General features: G+C 53.7%; 1 protein-coding gene across 3 annotated transcripts in view; it reads right to left on the bottom strand.

Annotated features, from left to right (window-relative positions):
• Window positions 1-21,345, bottom strand: part of ANKHD1 (ankyrin repeat and KH domain containing 1) — a 1,478,908-nt gene that overhangs the window by 544,163 nt on the left and 913,400 nt on the right. For all 3 annotated transcript variants that reach the window (XM_086931463.1, XM_086931465.1, XM_086931464.1), the window contains exon 25: window positions 20,574-20,739. In XM_086931463.1, the coding sequence (XP_086787589.1) occupies window positions 20,574-20,739 (166 nt within the window). The remainder of the gene's footprint in view (window positions 1-20,573; window positions 20,740-21,345) is intronic.

Genomic DNA, 21,345 nt, shown 5'->3' with positions numbered 1-21,345 from the left:
CCAGCGCATGGTCTGCCTTGTCGCCGAAGAGGCGACGGCCATCAAACGGCATGTCCAGGAGGGTGGCCTGGACATCGGCCGAGAAGTTGGCGGACCTCAACCAGGCGTGGCGTCGAACCGCCACCGTCGTTGCCATCGCCCTGCCCAGTGAGTCCGTGGTATCCAGCCCACACCGGATAGAAAAACGTGCCGCATCTCGGCCGTCCGCAAGGGTTTGGCTGAGTTTAGCCCTGACCTCCTCAGGGCATTGTGGCAGCACCTCCGCAACCGTGTCCCACAGAGTGTGGGTGTAGCGGCCCAAGAGACAGTTGGTGTTCACAGACCGTAGCCCTAGGCTCACAGACGAGAAGACCTTCTTCCCGAACTGCTCATATCTCTTGGATTCCCTGTCGGGCGGGGCCGACGGGAATGCGGTCTGGGAGTTGGAGGCCTGGATGACCAGACTCTCGGGGGTGGGGTGGGTGGACAAAAAGCAAGGGTCGCCCGGTGCCGGGCGGTAGCGTCTGGCCACGTTCCTGTCCACAGGGGGGCCTGTGGCGGGCTTGGACCAAGTGCCCAGAAGAACGTCACACAAGGCCTCGTTGAACGGCAGGAGGGGCTCCGCGGAGCCGGACTGCTGTTTGAGGACCTCAGTGAGGAGATTAGTCCTCACGGCCGCGACGGGGAGCTGAAGGTTTAAGGCCTTAGCTGCCTTCGTCAACACTACACTGTAAGCAGAACCCGCCTCCGAAGCCACAGTCGGGGGCGACGTAAATCCAGTGTCTGGCGAGGTGTCAATACCACTGGCCTCCCCAAGCTCATATGTCCAGTCCTGATTCGACTGGCAATCACGTGCCAGAGGGTCCTCGGACCCCTCCCATTGCTCCTCGTCACCTGGCTCCTGGAGACCAGGATTAACAGCCAGGGCCTCCTCGTGGAGATAGAACTCTCCGAAGGCCGACGGAATCGGCGCCCAGCGGCGCCCCTCCGACTCCTGAGTAGGACCGTAGGAAGCATTGGGGTCGGCAACCACATCGGCTGCCGGGGACGACACCTGAAGGGACGGCGCCGGCGAGGTCGTAAGGTCGACCGGCGAGGTCCCGGATCCGGAGCCGGATCCAGCGAGGTCGCGCGGCGCCGGGACCGAAGTCGCCAGCGGCGCCGGGCCCGAAGTACCCGACGTCGTCGGGGCCGAAGCGCCCGACCCGGAAGGACCTCCAGACGGAACCGATCGGCCCGAAGGCGCCACGGGAACCGACTGAGGAGGGAGGGCCCTCATGGCCATGAGGTACCTCTCGACCTCCTCCTGTGACGCGCCGTGCCCAGGGACCCGAAGGTGTGGGGCAGGCGGCGACGCTTGCGACTCCCGCGGAGCCGCGTGGGCGGTGTCGCCCGAGTCCCCGGTCGCATCGTGCGAGCGACGGGGCGGGTCGGAGGATCGATGGCGTCGCTCCGACCTCTCATGCCTCTTACCTGAGGACTTGGAACCAGACGATCGGTGTCCACTCCCGGAACGTCGATGACTCCGACCTCGCGACCTGTCCCTCGACCTCCCGTGGGACCGGGACCGGGACCTGGAGCGGCGCGGGGCCGACTGCCTCAGCTCGAGACGCTTGCGGGACCGCTCCCGCCTAGCCTTCGACGTCAGGGCCCGGCAGTCGGAGCAGGTTCGATCGTCGTGGTCAAGGCCTAAGCACTTCAGGCACCGGCGATGGGGGTCCGTGACCGACATGAGTCGGCCGCACTTCGAGCAAGGCTTGAACCCGGGCATCCCTGGCACCGATAGTCGAGAATCGACTAAATAGAGGATCAAAAAGATCAAAAAAGTTTTCAGTCAAAAAGTGACTGGGGGTAGAGCTTCTTCCGGATCTGCGCTAGCTGGCGCGGAAAAAAGAAGAACTGACGTCAGCGCGCATGGGCGCCGTCTATATACTCCGACGACGTCATCCCGGCGCTCACGACGCCGACGACGGACGCGGAGCCGCAGACGACGCCTACCAGCGCGCAGGGGTATTGCTACGCAAAAATTTCCGGATCCAGTCTGACGCCTGGGGATATTCTAAGGTAAGGAATCTATCACTAACGTGTCTCTTTCAGATGCATGTTTTTGCAGGAGGGAGATGACCTCCTGTTTTAACAGTGATAAGTGTTCTAGTGACATTGGGTGCTGCCTGGGTGGTATAATTGGGGGGTAGAAATGAGTTCTAGACAGTAACCTGTTTGAATGATTTGTCTCACCCACCTGTCTTTGGTGATGTTGCACCAGACAGGAAGGAACTGTTGTAGTCTCTCCATGACAGGAGTGGAATGGTCTGGGGGAGCGGAGGACAGTCATTGGGTAGGGGTGGAGGCAGATCGGATGTTGTTGGTTTTGCCTCTACCTTTGTTGTTGTTGCCTCCTCTTTGGTAACCTCTGGTGACCGTAGACTGGGTGGGAGTCTTGTAAGAGGTGGAAGGGGGGAGTAGCCTCTGGAGTAGCCTTTGTAGAAAGAGCGACAAAAAGACCGCCTGGGAGCTTGCGATTGCAAGGCTCCCATAGATTTGGCTGTATCTGTGACTTTCTTAATCTTTTCAAGTGATGAATCTACATTAGGTCCAAACAAGTGTTCCTGATCAAATGGTTGAATTAAAATGGAAGTTTGTACTTCCGGTTTAAAACCTGAAATGCGTAGCCAGGCATGTCTACGCAGAAGTACACTTGTGTTGACGGCTCTGGCAGCTTTATCTGCTGTGTCCAGTGCAAAACGAATGGAGGTGTTAGAAATGATCTTTGCCTCTTGTATGAGGTCATTGGGTCTGTTCTTATGTTTTTCTGGTGGGTGCTGCAATATGGTCTCAAGTTCATCGTAATGTGCCCTATCATAACTGGCTAACAAAGCTTGAGTGTTGGCGATACGCCATATGTTAGCTGCTTGTGACGCTGTTCTTTTGCCAGAGGCGTCTAATAGTTTGGACTCTATCGGGGGTGGAGCGTCCCCGGATGTCAGAGTTGGCCTTCTTCCTAGCATTGGAAACTACTACTGAATCTAAAGTTACTGGCCGTTTAATATAAGCTGGAACCCCAGGGGCAGCTTTATACTTTTTATCGATCCTGGGGTGAATAACTCTTGCTCTTACAGGGTCTTTAAACACTTCAGGTGCATGCTTGATGACCCCTTTTAGCATGGGTACAACAGAAGTGGACCTTTGTGAGGTATCCAAAGTGTCCATTAGGAAATCCTCTTCCACTGTGTCTGTGTGTAAACTAACCCCATGGTATTGGACAGTTCTAAGTAGTAGCTGATTAAAACCTGTTGTGTCCTCTGGAGGGGAAGGCCTAGAAGGGTAGATATCCTCCTGTTGAACATTAGGGACGTCTGGCGTGTTGTAGTCGTCCCAGGAGAAGGTGGACTATTGTTCCCTAATAGTTCCTCATCCGCACCCTCCCCTTCATCAGAAGTGTCATCATTGTTCCCTGTTGGAGGAGATGAAGTAGGAGGATGGTGTGGTGAGGGAGGTGGGGAGAAAGTGGAGGAGGTGGTGGAGAAGAGACATGTAGCAATGTCCCTTTTTTTAGGTGGTGGAGCTGGTGCAGGCGTATCCAATGGTCTCTTCTTGGAACTCAGGGTGAGCTGACCAGTTTTAGTGTCTTTTAGAATGCAAATGCTACTTACCAGTATGCATCTGTTCTTGGCATGTAGGGCTGCTGACATTCATATCTGTGCATAGTCCGCCACCTAGTGTTGGGTCCGGATGATTGCACATTGTTGTCCTGGAAGAGTCTTCGAAGTATCACGAGATAGGTGGCTCCTCCCCTGGACTACAGTGCGCATGGGCATCGCCTCCATCCCCAGATTGTTTTTAGCCATTGGCAGAGATGGAGTGAAGAATGTGAGTGATGACCATGCTATGAGCATATGTGTATATATGAATAAATACTGCAGCTGCTACAGGCGCCGGGGAGGAGGGTGGGCGATATGAATGTCAGCAGCCCTACATGCCAAGAACAGATGCATACTGGTAAGTAGCATTTGCAGTTCGAGGCATGTGGGCTGCTGAATTCATATCTGTGCATAGAATACATAGCAGTCCCTCCATTATCTGCGGCCGCCCGTGCCAGCTGCAGCAGTCTGAAAAAGCGTTTTTAGAACAGCCTGACCAACAGCTGCCTGCTGTTTGGAATGCACGTCTACACAGTAGTGCTTAGTGAAAGTGTGTGTGGTAGACCATGTGGCTGCTCTACAGATATCTTCTAAGGGAATGTTACCTAGAAAAGCCATAGAGGCCCCCAACTTCCTGGTGGAGTGGGCCCTTGGTGGGATAGTGAGAGTGCGCTTAGCTTTAGCGTAACAGATCTGGATGCACTTAACTATCCACCTAGCAATCCCCGCTTTGGAGATAGCGTTTCCTTTGTGGTGCGTGGCAAAAGCAACAAAAAGCTGTTTGGTTTTGCGGAAATCTTTTGTCCTGTCTACATAGTACATCAAGGCCCTTTTCACATCAAGGGTATGGAGCATGCGCTCCGCCAGCGTCTCTGGGTTTTGGAAAAACACCGGCAATTCAATTGTCTGGTTTATGTGGAATTGTGAAACCACTTTGGGTAAGAATTTAGGGTTAGTGCGGAGCACCACCCTGTTAGCATGTACTTGGAAGAAAGGTTCTTGGATGGTGAGCGCCTGCAGTTCGCTAACCCTCCGTAGCGATGTAATAGCTACTAAGAACGCAACCTTCCAAGTTAGAAACTGGAGCTCACAGGAGTGCAGTGGCTCAAAGGGAGGACCCATCAGCCTTGTAAGAACCACATTGAGGTTCCATTCCGGGGCTGGTGGGGTCCTTGGTGGAATGACCCTTTTGAGTCCTTCCAGAAAGGCCTTGATAGCAGGGACCTTAAAGAGTGACAGGTGCTGCCTATTCTGAAGGTATGCTGCCATAGCAGACAGGTGAATGCGGATGGAAGAGTACGCTAGATTACATCTATACAGGTGAAAAAGGTAACAGATGATGTTTTGAATGGAAGCGTCTAGCGGGTCAATGTTGTGGTTAGCACAGTAGATGACAAACCTCTTCCATTTAGCCGCATAACAAGCTCTAGTAGTGGGCTTCCTTGCCTCCCGAATGATGTCCATGCAGTCAGGAGGAAGATTAAGGTAGCCAAACTCTAGGACTTCAGGAGCCAGATCGCCAGGTTGAGCTGTTGCGGATCTGGGTGCTGAATGTCGCCATGGCTCTGCGTCAGAAGGCTGGGAGTGAGATGAAGCCTTTGATGCGGTACCACGGAGAGTTCCAGAAACGTGGTGTACCATGGTTGGCGAGCCCACGTCGGAGCAACCAGGATGAGAGTCATCGAGTGCTGCCTGAGCTTGCGTGCCACCAGCGGTATCAGAGGTGCTGGGGGAAAAGCGTACGCAAATCTGCCTGACCAGTTCATCCACATCGCATTGCCCTGTGATTGGGGGTGTGGGAACCTGGCGGCGAAGCTTTGGCATTTTGCGTTCTCCTTTGTGGCGAACAGGTCTATCTCTGGATGACCCCACCTTTGGAAGTACGGTTGGAGTACTGATGGATGTATCTCCCACTCGTGCATCTGATGGCTGTGCCTGCTGAGCAGATCTGCCATTTGATTGTCCTTGCCCGGGAGATGCTCCGCCATGAGGAAGATGTTCCTCTGAATGGCCCACTTCCACATGCTCTGAGCCAGATGAGACAGCTGCGGAGAGTGTGTGCCTCCCTGCTTCTGAATGTAGTACATGGCCGTCATGTTGTCCGTCCGGATCAACACGACCTTGTTGCACAGATGTACTTTGAACGCCTTTAAGGCCATGAAGATTGCCATCAGTTCCAACACATTGATGTGCATCTTCCTTTGCTGTAGTGTCCATAGTCCCTGCACAGTGTAATGGAGTACATGCGCTCCCCATCCCTGGAGAGAGGCGTCCGTTGTCAGGATAATCTGTGGGACAGGCTCTTGGAATGGTCGGCCCTTGCAAAGGTTTTGTGGATTCCACCAATGCAGAGAGTTGTATGCCCGACCGCTCACCAACACTAGGTCTGTCAGTTGCCCACGAGCCTGAGTCCACTGACGTGCTAGGCACTCCTGAAGCGGGCGCATATGTAGTCTCGCGTGCGGGACAATGGAAATGCAGGAGGCCATCATGCCTATCAACTGCATGAACACCTTCGCGGGAAGCGAGTGTTGGGGTCTGAATCGTTGGATCAGCGCCTGGATACTGGCGATTCTCACTGAATTCGGCTGCGCAGTGGCTGCCAGAGTGTCGATTGTCGCGCCCAGATACTGTCGCACGTGGGCGGGCTGGAGATGGGACTTTGGGTAGTTCAGAGAGAATCCCAGATCGTGCAGGAGATGAATGGTGCGTGACACGTGGTCGACGCACTGCTGCTCTGTTTTTGCTTGAATGAGCCAGTCGTCCAGGTATGGAAAGACGTGGACGTGCTGGCGACGTAGATGCGCCGCCACAGTCGCCAGGCATTTTGTAAATACCCTTGGTGCTGTGGTGACCCCGAACGGCAGGACCCTGAACTGGTAATGCTGGTCTAAGATTGTGAATCTGAGATACTTCCTGTGGGAAGGATGCAGGGGAATATGAAAATAAGCATCCTTCAGATCCAGCGTAGCCAGAAAATCCCCCTGCTGAAGCAGGGGAAGCACCTGCTGCAACGTGAGCATATGGAAGTGCTCCGAGAGGATGTACCAGTTCAGGGGCCTAAGGTCCAGGATCAGTCTGAGTGATCCGTCCTTTTTGGGGATCAAAAAGTACAGGGAGTAAACCCCTGTTCCCCGCTCTTGCAATGGAACGAGCTCTATCGCCCCTTTTTGCAGCATAACGAGAACTTCTTGCTGCATCAAGGTCAAGTGCTCGCCGGACATAGGACGGCTTCTTCGTGGTATGTCCGGTGGAATGGATGTAAGCTCTAGACAGTACCCGTACTGGATAAGGGACCTCACCCACCTGTCCGTGGTGATGGCCTTCAACGCTGGCAGGAACTGCTGGAGTCTCCCCCCGACCAGTGTTGTGTGGTCGGGGGGCAGTGACAAGACGTCACTGTTTGTTGGTGGTGGTGGTGGACCTGGAGCCATTGTTTCCACGTCCTCTGCCTTTGATATTATTGCCTCTGTAACCCCCTCTACCCTTGTTGTTATACGAGGGTTGGGTGTTACCCTTGTAGTATTGTGTGGACTGGGATGCCTGTCCCCTCGTGGTGCCTTTTGAATTTGAGCGGCGAAAGGAACCACCCCGAAACTGCTGACTTTGTAAAGCCCCCATTGACTTGGCAGTTTCGGTATCCTTTTTCATTTTTTCCAGGGAGGCATCCACCTCAGGGCCAAACAAATGGTCAGGATTCACTGTTTGAGCCAATAACGTGGTTTGGATGTCGGGTTTAAACCCCGAAATTCTGAGCCAGGCATGGCGTCTAAGTAACACACTGGTATTGATAGCTCTCGAGGCTGTGTCTGCCACATCCAGGGCACATTTGATGGATGCATTTGTAATGAGTTTACCCTCCTGAATGAGCATCTCTCCCGCCTCCTTGTATTGGTCAGGCAAGTGTTGCAGAATGGCCTCTAATGTGTCATAATGTGCCCTATCATAACGTGCAAGCAGGGCTTGGGTGTTAGATATTCTCCAGATGTTTGCTGCCTGCGCAGCAATGCGTTTGCCCGAGGCCTCAAAGATCTTCGACTCTTTGTCTGGGGGAGGAGCGTCACCAGTAGTCTGCGAATTCGCCCTTTTCCGAGCGTTGGAAACAACCAAGGAGTCCAATGGCAAGTGTCCCTTGATATAAGTGGGATCCGTGGGCGCCGCTTTATATTTCCTGTCGATGCGAGGGTTGACCACCCGCGCCCGGGTGGGCTCTTTGAAAACCTCCGGCGCATGTTTCAGCACCCCTTTAAGCATCGGTAGCGTTTTGACTTGCTTTTTGGCTACCGAGAAGGTGTCGAATAAGAAGTCCGCATCCACGGGGTCCGAGTGCAGCTCGACGTCATGGTTCGCCGCAGCTCTCTCTATTAAGGCATTGAAGGCCGCCGAGTCCTCCGTCGGGGACGTCTTGGCGGCGAAAAGTTGAGTGTCCTGACCCGACTGCGGGTCATCTGTGTCACCTCCTGCGGCCCAAGGCACATGCTCCTCCTCCGGATCCGAGTACGCAGGGTAGTCGTACTCGGCATCTTCCTCGTCCGCATCAGCCACGGGGGAGTGCGTCGGCGAGTGTTCCAAGGCCTGTGGGGACACGGGCTCCACCAGAACCGGAGAGTCCTCAGAGTACTTCTTGTTCTTGAGTGGGATCTTAAAAGGTTCCAACGCCGGCTCCGACGTAATGTTACGTTTGAGGAGCGACAGTTTCCCAGTGTTCGCGTCGATGAGTACTTCACGACGTTCTTCCGCCGCAAGCGGCTGGAGCCGAAGCTTCGACACCACCAAGGCAGCTTTCGGCGTCAATACCTCCTTTGAGTGTCCGCCCTGTTTAGGCGCGAAGGCCTTCGGCGCCGACTTGGGTGGAAGGGTAAAACGAATGGGCGTTTGCTGTTTAGCAGTCTTAGGTGTGGGTTTAGGCACTACAGTGTCCTGATCGGGAACCACAGTGGACTGTCGGATCCGCTGGAGGGATTCCCCCACCTTCTTTGAAAAGGCTGCCGAGGGCTGAACCGGCTCGAGCGACCCCTCATCTTCGAGAGCCTGATCGCCGGTAGGCTTCTTCTTCGGTGCCGACGCCCCATGGCTATGCGCGCCGTCGTCTTGACGCCTTTTCGGAGCCGTCTTCGGGTCCACGACCCCTTTCGGCGCCGACGCAGCCGCGTCTGAGGCCTTCACCTTCGGCGCCGACCCAGAGGGCTTCGGGTCGGCCATCTTGGCGTGGCTCTTCAAGTCGGCCATTTTGGCGTGGCTCTTCAAGTCGGCCATTTTGGCTTTTGTGGAAGTTGACGCCTCCAGAACCTTCTTCACCAACGCCACTTTCAGTTTCGGTTTCGCATCCGAGGGTGTGAGACCAGTTGGCTTCACTTTCGTTTTCTTCACGATAAGTGATGGCTTAGAAATGTCCGTGACCGGGCCCGGAGGCGGGGACGTAGGACTTATAGTTAGATCTCGGGTAAGGCCCGAAGGCGATCCCTCGACCTGGGCCGTATGAAGGGGAATAACCCCTGAGTCTGATTGGGGATGCTCGTCCTCCGAGCTATCTCCCATCGTGGCAAAAACCGGATCGTCGTCCCCTACCTCGTCGGTGACTTCGTCAAAGTTCTCCTCACCCGCGTCGTAGGTCTCCCCCTCGGATGCGGGATTCGAGTCCGAACCTTGCTCGTCGTCTTCTCCCTCGACAGATTCTTGGAAAATGTCGTCTGGTGGGGGTGCCGAAGCCGACAATTGAGCCTGTAGCCGATTTGCCCGGCGAATCTTTAGAGTCTTCTTACTTCGGAACTTCGAACACACCATGCAGGTGTCTTCGCGGTGATCGGGTGACAAGCAGGTATTGCACACGGGGTGCACATCGAGGTGTGAATATTTAGAATGACACAGCGGACACTTCTTGAATGGAGTCCGCTCCATAGCAAAGGGTGTAGTGTAGGCCCGTCCGCGCCAAAGCACGTGGAAGGGCAGTAGGAGATCGTAGCTGAGAGTCAGAAAGAAACCCGCACGCAACTATACCGACGCCCAGCCTAAAGACCTTTTGGTCTCGAGTATAAGTTGAACAACCAACGGTTCCGACAGAGGGAACCGAAACACATCCGAACCCAATGGCGGAAAAAAACAATCTGGGGATGGAGGCGATGCCCATGCGCACTGTAGTCCAGGGGAGGAGCCACCTATCTCGTGATACTTCGAAGACTCTTCCAGGACAACAATGTGCAATCATACGGACCCAACACTAGGTGGCGGACTATGCACAGATATGAATTCAGCAGCCCACATGCCTCGAACACGTTTTTTGTCGAGGGTCTTGTGTTAAAAGCTCTTCTGATGGAGGCTGATATTTAGGCACCGACTTTTTCAGTTCGGTAGACTTCGGTACAGACTCCGGAACAGTTTTGTGGTCTTCTGGCTTGGAAGCACAAGTTACTTACCTTCGGTAACAATATATCTGTAAGTAACAGTAGTTAGTATTAGATTCCTTACCTTCGAATATCCCCGGGTGTCAGTCTGGATTCGGAAATTTTTGCGTAGCAGTACTGCGTCCGTCGTAGGCACCGGGATGAAGTCGCCGGAGTACCTAGACGTCGCCCTCGCGCGCTGACGTCACTACTTATACACAGCTTTTCCGAGCCAGAAACGCAGAGCCATGATAAAAACCAAAAGTGGTGCCATGAAACTAGGGCCCCTAAAGGGATGTACCTTAACCCTAGATATCGATGCGCAGAATGGGGAGGATGGGTGGGGCGGTAAGGAATCTAATACTAACTACTGTTTCTTACAGAAATATCGTTACCGAAGATAAGTAACTTGTGCATCTGAAAGAAACAGGTTAGTATTACCTTCGAATAGATACCCCAGCAATACCAACCCCGGTGGTGGGTCTGCCAACCAATGATCACACCAGAAAGTCCTGGAGAACGGAACGGCCAAAGAAGCCATCTCTCCGGACTTGGCTGTCTAGGCAATAGTGTCTAGCGAACGTGTGCAGCGAGGACCACGTAGCTGCCTGACAGATGTCCTGCAAGGGGACTTCTCGACCCAGGGCAGTAGTAGCCGCCGTGGCCTGAGTGGAATGGGCCCTCAGCCCAACAGGAGGCTTCTTTTTAGCCAAAGAATAGCATGCCTTGATGCACAAGACAACCCACCGAAAAATTGTTTGTTTGTGCACCGCCCGTCCTTCCTTAGCACCCACGTAACCAACAAAGAGTTGGTCATCCACCCGGAACTGGCGTGTGCGATCCAGATAGTATGAGAGCGCACGTTTTGGGTCCTGGCGGTGGAGCCTCTCTTCCTCTTTCAAGGGATGCGGAGGCGGAAAGAAGGTGGGCAAGGTGATGGACTGCCCGATGTGGAAGGCCGTGACAACCTTGGGCAGAAAGGAAGGTCGTGTACGCAACACCACCTTGTCCGGATGAACAGAGAGGAAAGGTGGAGTAGAAGAAAGAGCCTGGAGCTCACTCACTCTCCTGGCATAGGTGATGGCAACCAGGAAAGCAGTCTTCAGGGTAAGAAGACGGAGAGGACAGTTATGAAGTGGCTCGAAAGGAGCACACATCAGTTAAGTCAGAATAAGGTTCAAGTCCCACTGAGGCATCACGAAAGGAACAGGCGGGAACATATGAGCAATGCCCTTCAAGAACCTATTTGAAACCGGGGACTTGAAAAGAGAGGGCTGATCAGGTAGCCTTAAGAAGGCGGAAATGGCAGAGAGATAGCCCTTGATAGTGCCCAGAGCGGAGCCCCGCTGGGCAAGAGAAAGAAGAAAGATGAGAACCTCAGAAAGGGGGCAGAGAGTGGATCCACAGCCTTTGCTGTGCACCATACCAAGAATTGGTTCCACCTGCAGGCGTATACCGATTTTGTGGAGGGACACCTGTCTGCCAGAATAACATCACAGACTTCAGGAGGCAAGTCAAATGGCCTCAACTGTCGCCACTCAATCTCCACGCATGGAGGTGGAGGCTGGACAGGTTCGGGTGGAGGACCGTCCCCTGCTGCTGTGACAGAAAGTCCTCCTGAAGAGGCAGATGAATACGGGGATCGACTGACTTGCTGAGTAGCTCGGGATACCAGTATCTTCGTGCCCAGTCCGGAGCCACAAGGATAACTTGGGCCCGGTCCCGTCTGATCTTCTTCAGCACTCTGGGCGGAAGTGGTATAGGCGGAAAGGCATACAACAGACCGAAAATCCACTTGCGACGAAAAGCGTCTACGAGCGAGTGCCGCCTTGGAAATTCCAACGCGCAGAACTGATGACATTGTGCGTTCTCTTCTGTGGCGAATAGATCTAACAAAGGCTCTCCCCGCAGCCGAAAGAGGCCTTGCGCCACGTCCGAGTTCAGACGCCATTCGTGATCCATCATGCACCAACGGCTGAGTTCGTCCGCCCTGGCGTTCAGGAAACCTGCCAGGTGTTGAACCACCAGGGCCACGCCCTGATTTTCCAGCCACTGCCAGAGGCGCAGAGCCTCCCGGCACAGGGTCCACGACCCCACCCCGCCCTGTTTGTTGAAGTACCACATGGCGGTGTTGTTGTCCGTGTACACCTGCACTACACTCCCACCGGACAGAGGGGAGGAATGCCTTCAGTGCAAGCCGGATCGCCCGCAGCTCCAGAAGGTTGATGTGGAGCCGGGACTCCGCCGGAGACCAGAGGCTTCTGATCTCCCTCTCTCCCATGTGGCCCCCCCCATCCCAGGAGGGATGCATCAGTCACAACTACGTGCTCTGGTTGGGGTAGGTAGAGGGATCTGCCGCTGACCCAATCGCAGTCTGTAAGCCACCACTGCAACTGTCTTGCAGTGCCCTCCAAGATCAAGACCTGGTCGGACAAGTTGCCCTGATGTTGGGCCCACTGAAACTTCAGGTCCCACTGCAGAGCCCGCATCCGCCACCTGGCGTGATGCAACAGGAGGATGCAGGAGGCCATCAGCCCCAGAAACCGCAGCGTCAACCTGACCGAGACTCGGGATAAAGGCTGAAAGATCGGAATCAGAGCCTGAATATCCCGAACCCTCTGTTCGGAGGGATGAACCCGAAACTGCGCCGAGTCTAGAACCGTTCCGATGAAGAGGAGCTTCTGAGAGGGACACAGGTGTGACTTCGGCACATTGATGGAGAACCCCAGCAGGTCGGCCGTAGTCTGGAGGTGGCTGACGACTGTCTGGGGCGAGCCCACCTTCAACAACCAGTCGTTGAGATAGGGGAAGACTGACACCCCTGATCTGCGCAGATGAGCTCCGACCACCATCACTTTTGTGAACACCCGCTGGGGCTGGTAAGGCCAAAGGGGAGCACAGTAAATAAAGTGCTCGTGGCCTACCGTGAACCGCAGGTAACGCCGGTGGGCCGGCAGGACGGGAATGTGAAAGTAGGAGTCCAACGCTACCATCCAGTCTCCAGGGTCTAGGACAGCTAAGACCTGAGCCAATGTCAGCATCTTGAACTTCTCCTTCCGGAGGAAGCCGTTGACATTCCGCAGGTCCAAGATAGGGCGTAGGCCCCCTTAGCCGTAGTAACAACCACACCTTACTTCTGGCCCAGGAACGCGCTCGATGGCCCCCTTGGCCAAGAGGGACGTAACTTCCTCTTGCATAAGTTGCAAGTGATCCCCCGACACGAGGTGGCACTGCGATGGCATGGCTGGAGGGGAGGGAGTAGCCCCTTCGGACGATTTGCAGCACCCACCTGTCCGATGTGATGGAGCGCCAGTGGAGGTGGTGATGGTGAACCCTGCCCCCCACTGGCGTCAAATGGGCCTGAAAGCTTGGACTAGGAAGGCTTTTGAGGCGGATGCTGCGGGGGTGGATGTGGACTTGCCTCGCCTTTGTTCCCGCCACAGCGGTTACCATGTCCGCCGCTGCGCTGGGTGTAAGTCTGCGGCCCGTGGCTGGCAGGATGTGTGGCGGCACCCCTTCCTTGGCCACGAAAGGAGCGAAAGGCAGAAGTCTGCTGACGCGGGGCCGACAGGCCCAAGGACTTGGCCGTAGCCCGGGAGTCCTTGAACCGTTCCAGCGCACTATCTGCCTTACCACCGAAGAGGTGGCTGCCATCGAACGGCATGTCCATGAGGGTGTTCTGGACATCGGCCGAGAAGTTTGCGGACCTCAGGCAGGCGTGGCGGCGGACTGCCACAGACGTGGAAATCGCTCTTCCTAGCGAGTCCGTGGTATCCAGTCCACATCGTATGGAGTACCGCGCTGCGTCTCGTCCCTCCCAAGGGCTTGAGCGAGCTTCACCGGGGCCCCCTCCGGACACTCCGGCAGCACGTTCGCGATCGTATCCCACAGGGAGTGGGTGGAACGGCCCAAAAGGCACGCAGTGTTGACTGACCGCAACCCCAAACTAATGGAGGAAAACATTTTCTTGCTGAATTGCTCATACCTTTTGGATTCCCGATCTGGTGGTGCAGTCGGGAATGCGGATTTGGAAGTGGAGGCCAGGATAACCAGGCTCTCAGGGGTGGGGTGGATGGACAGGAAACTAGGGTCGCCCGGAGCAGGGCGGTGGCACCTAGCGACGTTCCTATCTACAGGGGAACGTGTAGCGGGCGTGAACCAGGTGCCCAATAGGGCGTCCGAGAGAGCCTCATTAAACGGCAGTAGAGGCTCCTAAGAGCTTGCCTGAGGTTTAAGGACATCTGTGAGGATGTTGGACCTCACCGTTGCGACGGGGAGCTCAAGAGCCAAGGCCTTGGCCGCCCTCATCAGCACCACACTATAAGCAGCCCCCTCCTCCTTAGGAGGGGAGACAAAACCAGTGTCTGGGGAGGAATCCAGGCCACTGGCTGCCTCTAGCTCCTCTGTCCAGTCCTGAAATGACTGGCACTCCCGTGCCAGAGGGTCCTCAGACCCCTCCCAGTCTCCCTTGTCCTCCATCTCCTGGAATTCAGGGGTAAAGGATGGAGACGGATCATGAAATAATTGCTCTTCAGCCGGCGCCGAAAGCGGAATTGTGCGACGCCGGTCCGACGCCGGATCCAGACCGATGGAGGGACCAGGGACGGCATCGTGCGAGGACGGCGCCGGGGGAGACACCCTAGGGGTCGATGCCGGCGGGGTATTAAGGTCGACAAGCGGCGACCCGGATCCAGAACCGGATCCAGTGGGGCCCTGAGGCCTTGGGACCGAAGTTGCAGACGGTGCTGAAGCACCCATCCCACTTGGGCTCCCAGTTGGGCCCGATGGGGCAGCGGAACCCAACAGAGGAGTGAGCGACCTCATGGCCATGAGGAAGGCATCGATCGATCTCCGGTGTCGCGTTCTGCCAAGGGACTGGCGGGTATGGAGAAGGCCGCGGTGTGAGAAGTTGGCCTGATATATGATGCTCACTAGTTCTAGTGATCACCTTGTATCAGTCCAAACAACCCTTATGGTGATTGGTTGTAAGTCAACCTTATAGACCAGCTATCCTAATGGTAGCATGAACAAAGCAGTCTTAGGCTAAACTCTATTGGCATGTGAAGCCAGCTGTTTTACCACACATAACCCCTTGAATACCAAGTGAAAGGACACCACACAGGTTGTTATGAAAATAAACAAGATATTTATTAATAAAAAACACCTCTGAACTCTTTATGAGGTCATAGGGCTAAGCACATGACAAACTCTTCGGAAAAATATGTTTAAGTTGCACGATTTACAAAAGTGCCCTAGGGGCACGACAACTCATATACTGGGAACAATGGAATGCGAGGAAAGAAAAAACTGTAAGGAGATCCAGAGGCTGGAGGATCGCTGGGACTACGCTACCAACTAGGTAAGTAAGGAGCTGGAGGCCCACGGGACTCACGTGCAGAGTGGAAACTCTCACGCGCAATGCGCACCAACGTCTATGGATGCTACAGTTTAAAGAGTTACGGATTCCGGACGAACCCGGCTGGATGGAGGAAAAACAACAGTGGGCCTGGACACTAGGATAGTGAACACTGACTTCAGCACCTAGAAGCTTTGGTTACCTAACCCACAGGCTGCGGGTGCAGAGGGATGAAGTGGTGTCGGGTTTGCTGCGTTGATCCTGATGAAGCCTGAAACAAGTAGTTGCTGGCAGGCGGCCAGATGGAGGAGTCCGGTGGTTCCAAGGATGGAACTAGGTAGAGGAAGTCCTGAAAGGGAAGGGGACAGAGTCTCGGTCACTAGCCAGTGACGGTGCTGGAACCAGATGCTGTCGCCGCGATCAGGTGGAAGGGACGCTTCTCTCTGTAGCTGCGCGGATCAGGAGCTGTTCTTTACGACTAGGCTGGAGGCACGAGCTGTCCCACGTAGTCTGCTGCTGTTGGCGGTGTTGGATCGTCGATCTGGTCACCAGGCCTTGGCAAGTGCAAGCCACGCGGTGGAACAAAGATGGCGTCTGGTGCGGACCAGGAGGGTCCGGGTGCTTATCTTTTACAAGGAAGCAAGGGCCAGTCTGGGGGGGGTGGCCCTAAGCAATACAGGCACCGGCGATGGGGGTCGGTAACAGACATCAGTCGTCTGCAGTCGTCACAGGGCTTGAACCCGGCATCCCTACCGGCACCGATGGAGTCGATCGACTAGAAAAACAGATCAATAGGATAGAAAAAGTTTAGTCAAAAAGTGACTAAAGGGTACCACTTTCTACGGACCTGCGCTTGCTGGCGCGGAAAAAAAGAAGAATTGACGTCGGTGCGTGATGGTGGCGTCTAAGTACTCCAGCTACGTCATCCCGGCGCCAACGACTCCGACGACGGACACGGAGCCGCAGACGACGCGCTGGGGTACTGCTACGCAAAAATTACCGGATCCAGACTGACGGCTGGGGATATTCTAAGGTAAGGAATCCAATACTAACATGTTTCTTTCAGATCCATGTTGTTTCACTGTCTCTGTGGCTGTTTGTGGAACAAGTTTTTTTCTTGCTTCCAAGGTTTTTTTCGGCTCCGAAGGGCGTGGATCCGAACTTTTAGGGTGCGTCTTTTGCTCGGCTCCAAGTGTTTTTTCTGAGTGAATGTGTTGTGCTTGTAGATTTAGGTGTCGAGTGCTTGACAGCAATGGCTACGGAGGAGGAGGGTGGTGGTTTCTTTTTCGGTGCCAGTGACCAGGTTTTGGTACCGGTGGCAGACTGACTCGAACACGAGTCTCCTGGAGGCTTAATAGGCTTCTTTACCGAGCCTGGGGGCGGTGCATGGGAAGCAGTCTCTCTGTGTGCACCTGGGCTAGAAGGTGAAGGTGTGACCGAAGCCTTTTTGGATGGCACCTCTTGCAGATCGGTGTGGGGAAACTTCGACCCACATTGAGGACACTTTTTGAATGGAGTCCTTTCCATGAGCCAGATGCCAAGGCCCAAGTAGGCCCGAAGGCCCTCGTCAACGATCGGAATCGAGGACGCGAAGTTGTAGTGATGCGCGACAACTTAGATTGGCGATCGAAAACAATACTGTAGAAAGGGTGAAGGATAGCGCGTCGAAAGTAGAATCGGTGACTGTTCCGAACTGGAGCGCAAGAAACCCATCCGAGCCTGATGGCAGAAAAAAACAATCTGAAGATGGAGCCGATGCCCATGCGCACTATAGTCCAATGGTCCGAAGGAGGAGTCACCTATCTTGTGACTTCCAAAGCCTTTTCCAGGACAACAACAAGTGAAAACATCCGGGCCCAACACCAGATGGCGATCTATGCACAGTGTGTGATCTGCAGCTCCTATGCCTCGAACAGAGGATTACCCAAGATAATTAACTTTTCCTTCTGATGAATAAGTCTACCAGCAGATTTATCTTTTGAATACATTCTTGCAATAAAATGCCTTTTTGTATTGTCATTTACAAGTTTTTGGACTGATTATGCTGGTTATTCTACAGAGGGAACTGAAGCCTGCTTACAGACCTTAAAAGAGGTCTGTCAAATTGACTTATACGTGTATAACAATGGAGAGAGTCAGGGAAATTGCACAGGTTATGTGTGGTGGGAACTCCTGGTCCCCGTAAAAGGATATAACAACAATGGAGGAGTGCCCCCTGGAAAGAAAAATACAAAGAAGGATTTCTTCTGTATCTAGAGCTTAAGGCTCAGGTTAGCACTAAGTGCCCCAGCCCTATACCGGACAGTGTTTGTCCTTGTAGAAGACCCCTCACTCACCAACCTGGTTGGTGACATGCTTCATCATTGGGGTCCCACCCCATAGGCCGAATGCCCATAGGGTGTGCTGCGACACCTGATTACAGTCGAGCGGGTTTTTTTATATGTGCAGAAAAAATATACTGTGATATGTGTATTAAAAAGGGCCAAGACTACTCACTCCAAGACTTTATTCTTGAGTGCTTAGACCCTATTAAAAACAATGTGGCACCTGTGCCTATTTAGGAAGGCTTCGGTGTCTCGAGAAGTGTGAAAGAATTAAAAATAGCGAAGTGTGCTATGTGAGTTACTTAAAATTAGGTCTACATGTTTCGACCATTTTAAAAAAAAATTAGGTTTTCCTCAGGACCGTGCTACTTGAACGGGGTGGTCCGCACACGCTAAGGCGCGTCCAGCCCTCGTTCAATATAAAGACCACAAATTGTGTTCTTGTGTAAAAGGGTGTTTGATCCTGATTCAGGAAAAAACACTAGAAGCGGTAACTATCGCTTCATGGGCATCCGGTAATCCAAGACGGCAAGTATCCGTCACTTGCGGCTTCTGCTCGTCTAGAGTACAAACCTACTTGGTTGCTACTCACGAATGGGGGCATTCGTGAGTAGCAACCAAGTAGGTTTGTCAACACACAAAGAGTTATGTGCTCTGAAGGCAGCACTGGAAGAAGCAAAGACATTTCGCCCCCATTAATCTAGCCACCAGGCCTCCCGAGATGGAGGGAACACCACCAAATGCAAACACGGCAGAACGCCTTGAGTAGAAGGGTGGAAAGAAAGACAGACCGGGTCATGCGGAGCAGGCAGAAGGCGTTGCAGAAGCGCTTGAGGCACCTGATCACCCCTGGCCGGGCGCCTCCAGACCCCCATTAGAGAATCATGGAGTGACGTCTCAAGAGGAAGGAACCACCCCCGGCCACCAGAGCTCTGGTGGAGAACCCCCAAGAGATGGTCCGTAGAAATTGGAGTGACAGGTTCATCCATTCCCAGAATACCAGCAGCCGTGGAAACAGCCCAAAGAAAGTCAACACTGACCCCAGAAGGGTGCCACCGAGGGAAAAGCAATTTCTCCATGTGAGAGGATCGTAGCCCGACTCCAGGGGGGGCAAGCCCCGACCTAGTGAAGAATCCATCAAGGATGGAGGGATCCGCAGGGTCTAAGAGGAGAAAATGCCAGTAGAGAAGCCAGCCACGAGCCCAGGAAAGAAGGGCTCGAGGATATTGGCCGCGAGGACAGCGAAGAGCCTACTCTAGATGGTGCCGGTGAAGAGGCAACCACACGGCACCTCGCCTTCGGGAAGGAGCACATCGATAGATGACAGGTCGAATCCAGAGCCCAGGGCCGGCACGGCTCCGTGGAGGCCGTCAGCTGCGCCTGATCGGCATCATGTGGCGCCAGAGGGTCAACCCGCAGCTTCAGCTTGGCCCCAGGAGGAGCAGTTGTCCGCGCCGAGGTCCAAGGAGGGCCAGGGAAGGCACTCCAACACCCGCCTCAACCCGTGACTCCACCCGAGCCAGGGAGGGAGGCTCCTGGCGCAGAACCAGCGCCAGCTCTACCTCTGGGGAGGCAGCCGCCTGCTCAGAGGGCCGAGGGGGACCCGGGGGCAAGCCCAGGGGTCCCAGCAATCACCTGAGACACCACAGGGAGCCCTGTAGGGATTTGCAGCGAGACATGGACGCTAGGCACGGAAGAGGGGAACCCCGAAGGACTACACTCAGACTGTGCCACTCTCCCACGACCTGGGGCCGAGATTGTCGGCGCCGCCGGTGACTCCACGTAAGTCCCCGCACGAGGCAAGGGATCCGCGGACATCCCAGGAGGTGGAGAAAGGGCCAAAGAAGCCTGCAGAGCCGCAGCGTAGGCTATCATTTGGGCCCTAGTCGCCTCCGCGCCAGGAAACAGCAGATTGGGAGGTGACAGGCTGGGGTGCATGTCCCGGAGGGAGCAGGCGCCCACCGCAAAAGGAGGACAAGGCCTCGGAGACAAACTGAAGGACCTACCAGCCGGTGAGCCACACCCTCGGGGCTGCAGCGAAAGACTATGTCGCAGCCGAAACAGGCGGTTCCTTGCTTCCGAGGCAGGGGACGGACGCGGAGAGGACACCGACTGGATAAGCGCGCTAACAGCAACTTCATCCGGAGATCCCGTCGCAACTGCGGCTGGAGGTGCCGGCCTGCGCCGCAGCTCTCAGAGTCCATCGCTGACATGGGACGTCCACAAGAGGGACACGTCCCAAAGCCCGAAGGCAGTCGCACACTGTTACCAAACGTGAAAAAAGGGACTGAAGACCTGAAAACAGGACAAAGCTCATCCGGATCCGCGTTGCACGCGGAAAAAAAATTGACGTAGGTGCACCGGAGTGGGACTTGTGACCTCAGTGACGTCACGTACGCTAACGCCTGGGCGGAGTCGCGTGATGCCGTCCCCCTGGCGCGCAGGGATGCTGCGCAAAAGGTTTTCCTGATCCAGTGTGACGACTGGGGATAATTCTACGTGAAGGAATCTGCTGCTAGTAGAGTCTATCAGATCTTACTTTTATTGCAACGTTTTGTCTAACACTTTCAAATGGAACAAGCCATTGCAATAATCGTCAATAAAATTACATACGTTGTACCTTAAGGTTCAGGCATTTTGCTCATTAAATTGCTCCGCTCAGTGGCTCCTTTTTGAGATAAAGGAGATTTAAAAGATAGACTTTATTTTAAGGGTTAACCATCACAGTGGAGAAGGCATATCTAAAACTCATTTGGAGAAAAAAATCACACACTTCTCGGGTGCTGAAGCACCCGACTGTCTTACTTGTACTAAAATGAAAACATTCTTATATGATTTTCCTTAAGTCACAAACTACTTTGTAAAATCCTAACTGAAAAAAATTGTCTCTCACCATCAAGATCATTTGTTTCTTCATCGTGTAGATCAAAGGCCTCGGCATATTTGTTTTCTTCATCATCTTCTTGTTTTCTTTTCTGCTCCTCTTTTTTCTTTTTCCTCTTTTCTTTTCGCTTTTCTCTCTTAGCTGCAAGGGCTTGCTTTCTGTTTTCCTCCCTTGACTGTAGAGCATGAATATATGTTACATTCAAGTCTTTTTAAATTGTGTTAAAAAAAAAAGACACCTACATATGTAACAGAGTTGAGAAATAATTCTTGGTAAGTAGTTTATCATTTTTAACAAACTGAAGTTCCCATCTAAAGTTACTTAGAGCAATTAGAATGTTAAGATTAGAGTACAAGGCACAACAAAAATATTGATACATTGGATGTCATACTAAATGCTGCTCTTCAGGTAATCAAGCAATGTAACCAGAGAAACAGCAAATTTTTCTCGCTGTTGGTCAGGGACTCTTTCACTACAAGAATAAGTCACCTACCTTTGGCACCACTTTTTGTGTTATAGACCATCTAACAGCAGATTTCTCCCCTTCTGAATATTCCCTAAGTGTCAAACTGGATCTGGAAACCTTTTTTTAGCAGTACTGACGTTAGGTGGTGCAGTCAGTGGCAGCTCCTTCGATATGGCGGAGGAAAGTTGCCCTCCCTGCCAGCACTCAAAAGTTGAAAAATAAAGCGATAAAAACATAGCGGAGGAGCGTCGCCCTCCCTGCCAGCAGCCTCAAAAGTTTAAAAATAAAGCGATAATAGAAACAGGTTTATTATCG

This window comes from Lissotriton vulgaris, chromosome 7 (genome assembly GCF_964263255.1).
Source record: "Lissotriton vulgaris chromosome 7, aLisVul1.2, whole genome shotgun sequence".
Taxonomy (NCBI): Eukaryota; Metazoa; Chordata; class Amphibia; order Caudata; family Salamandridae; genus Lissotriton; species Lissotriton vulgaris.
This window is presented reverse-complemented; position numbering and strand designations above follow the sequence as displayed.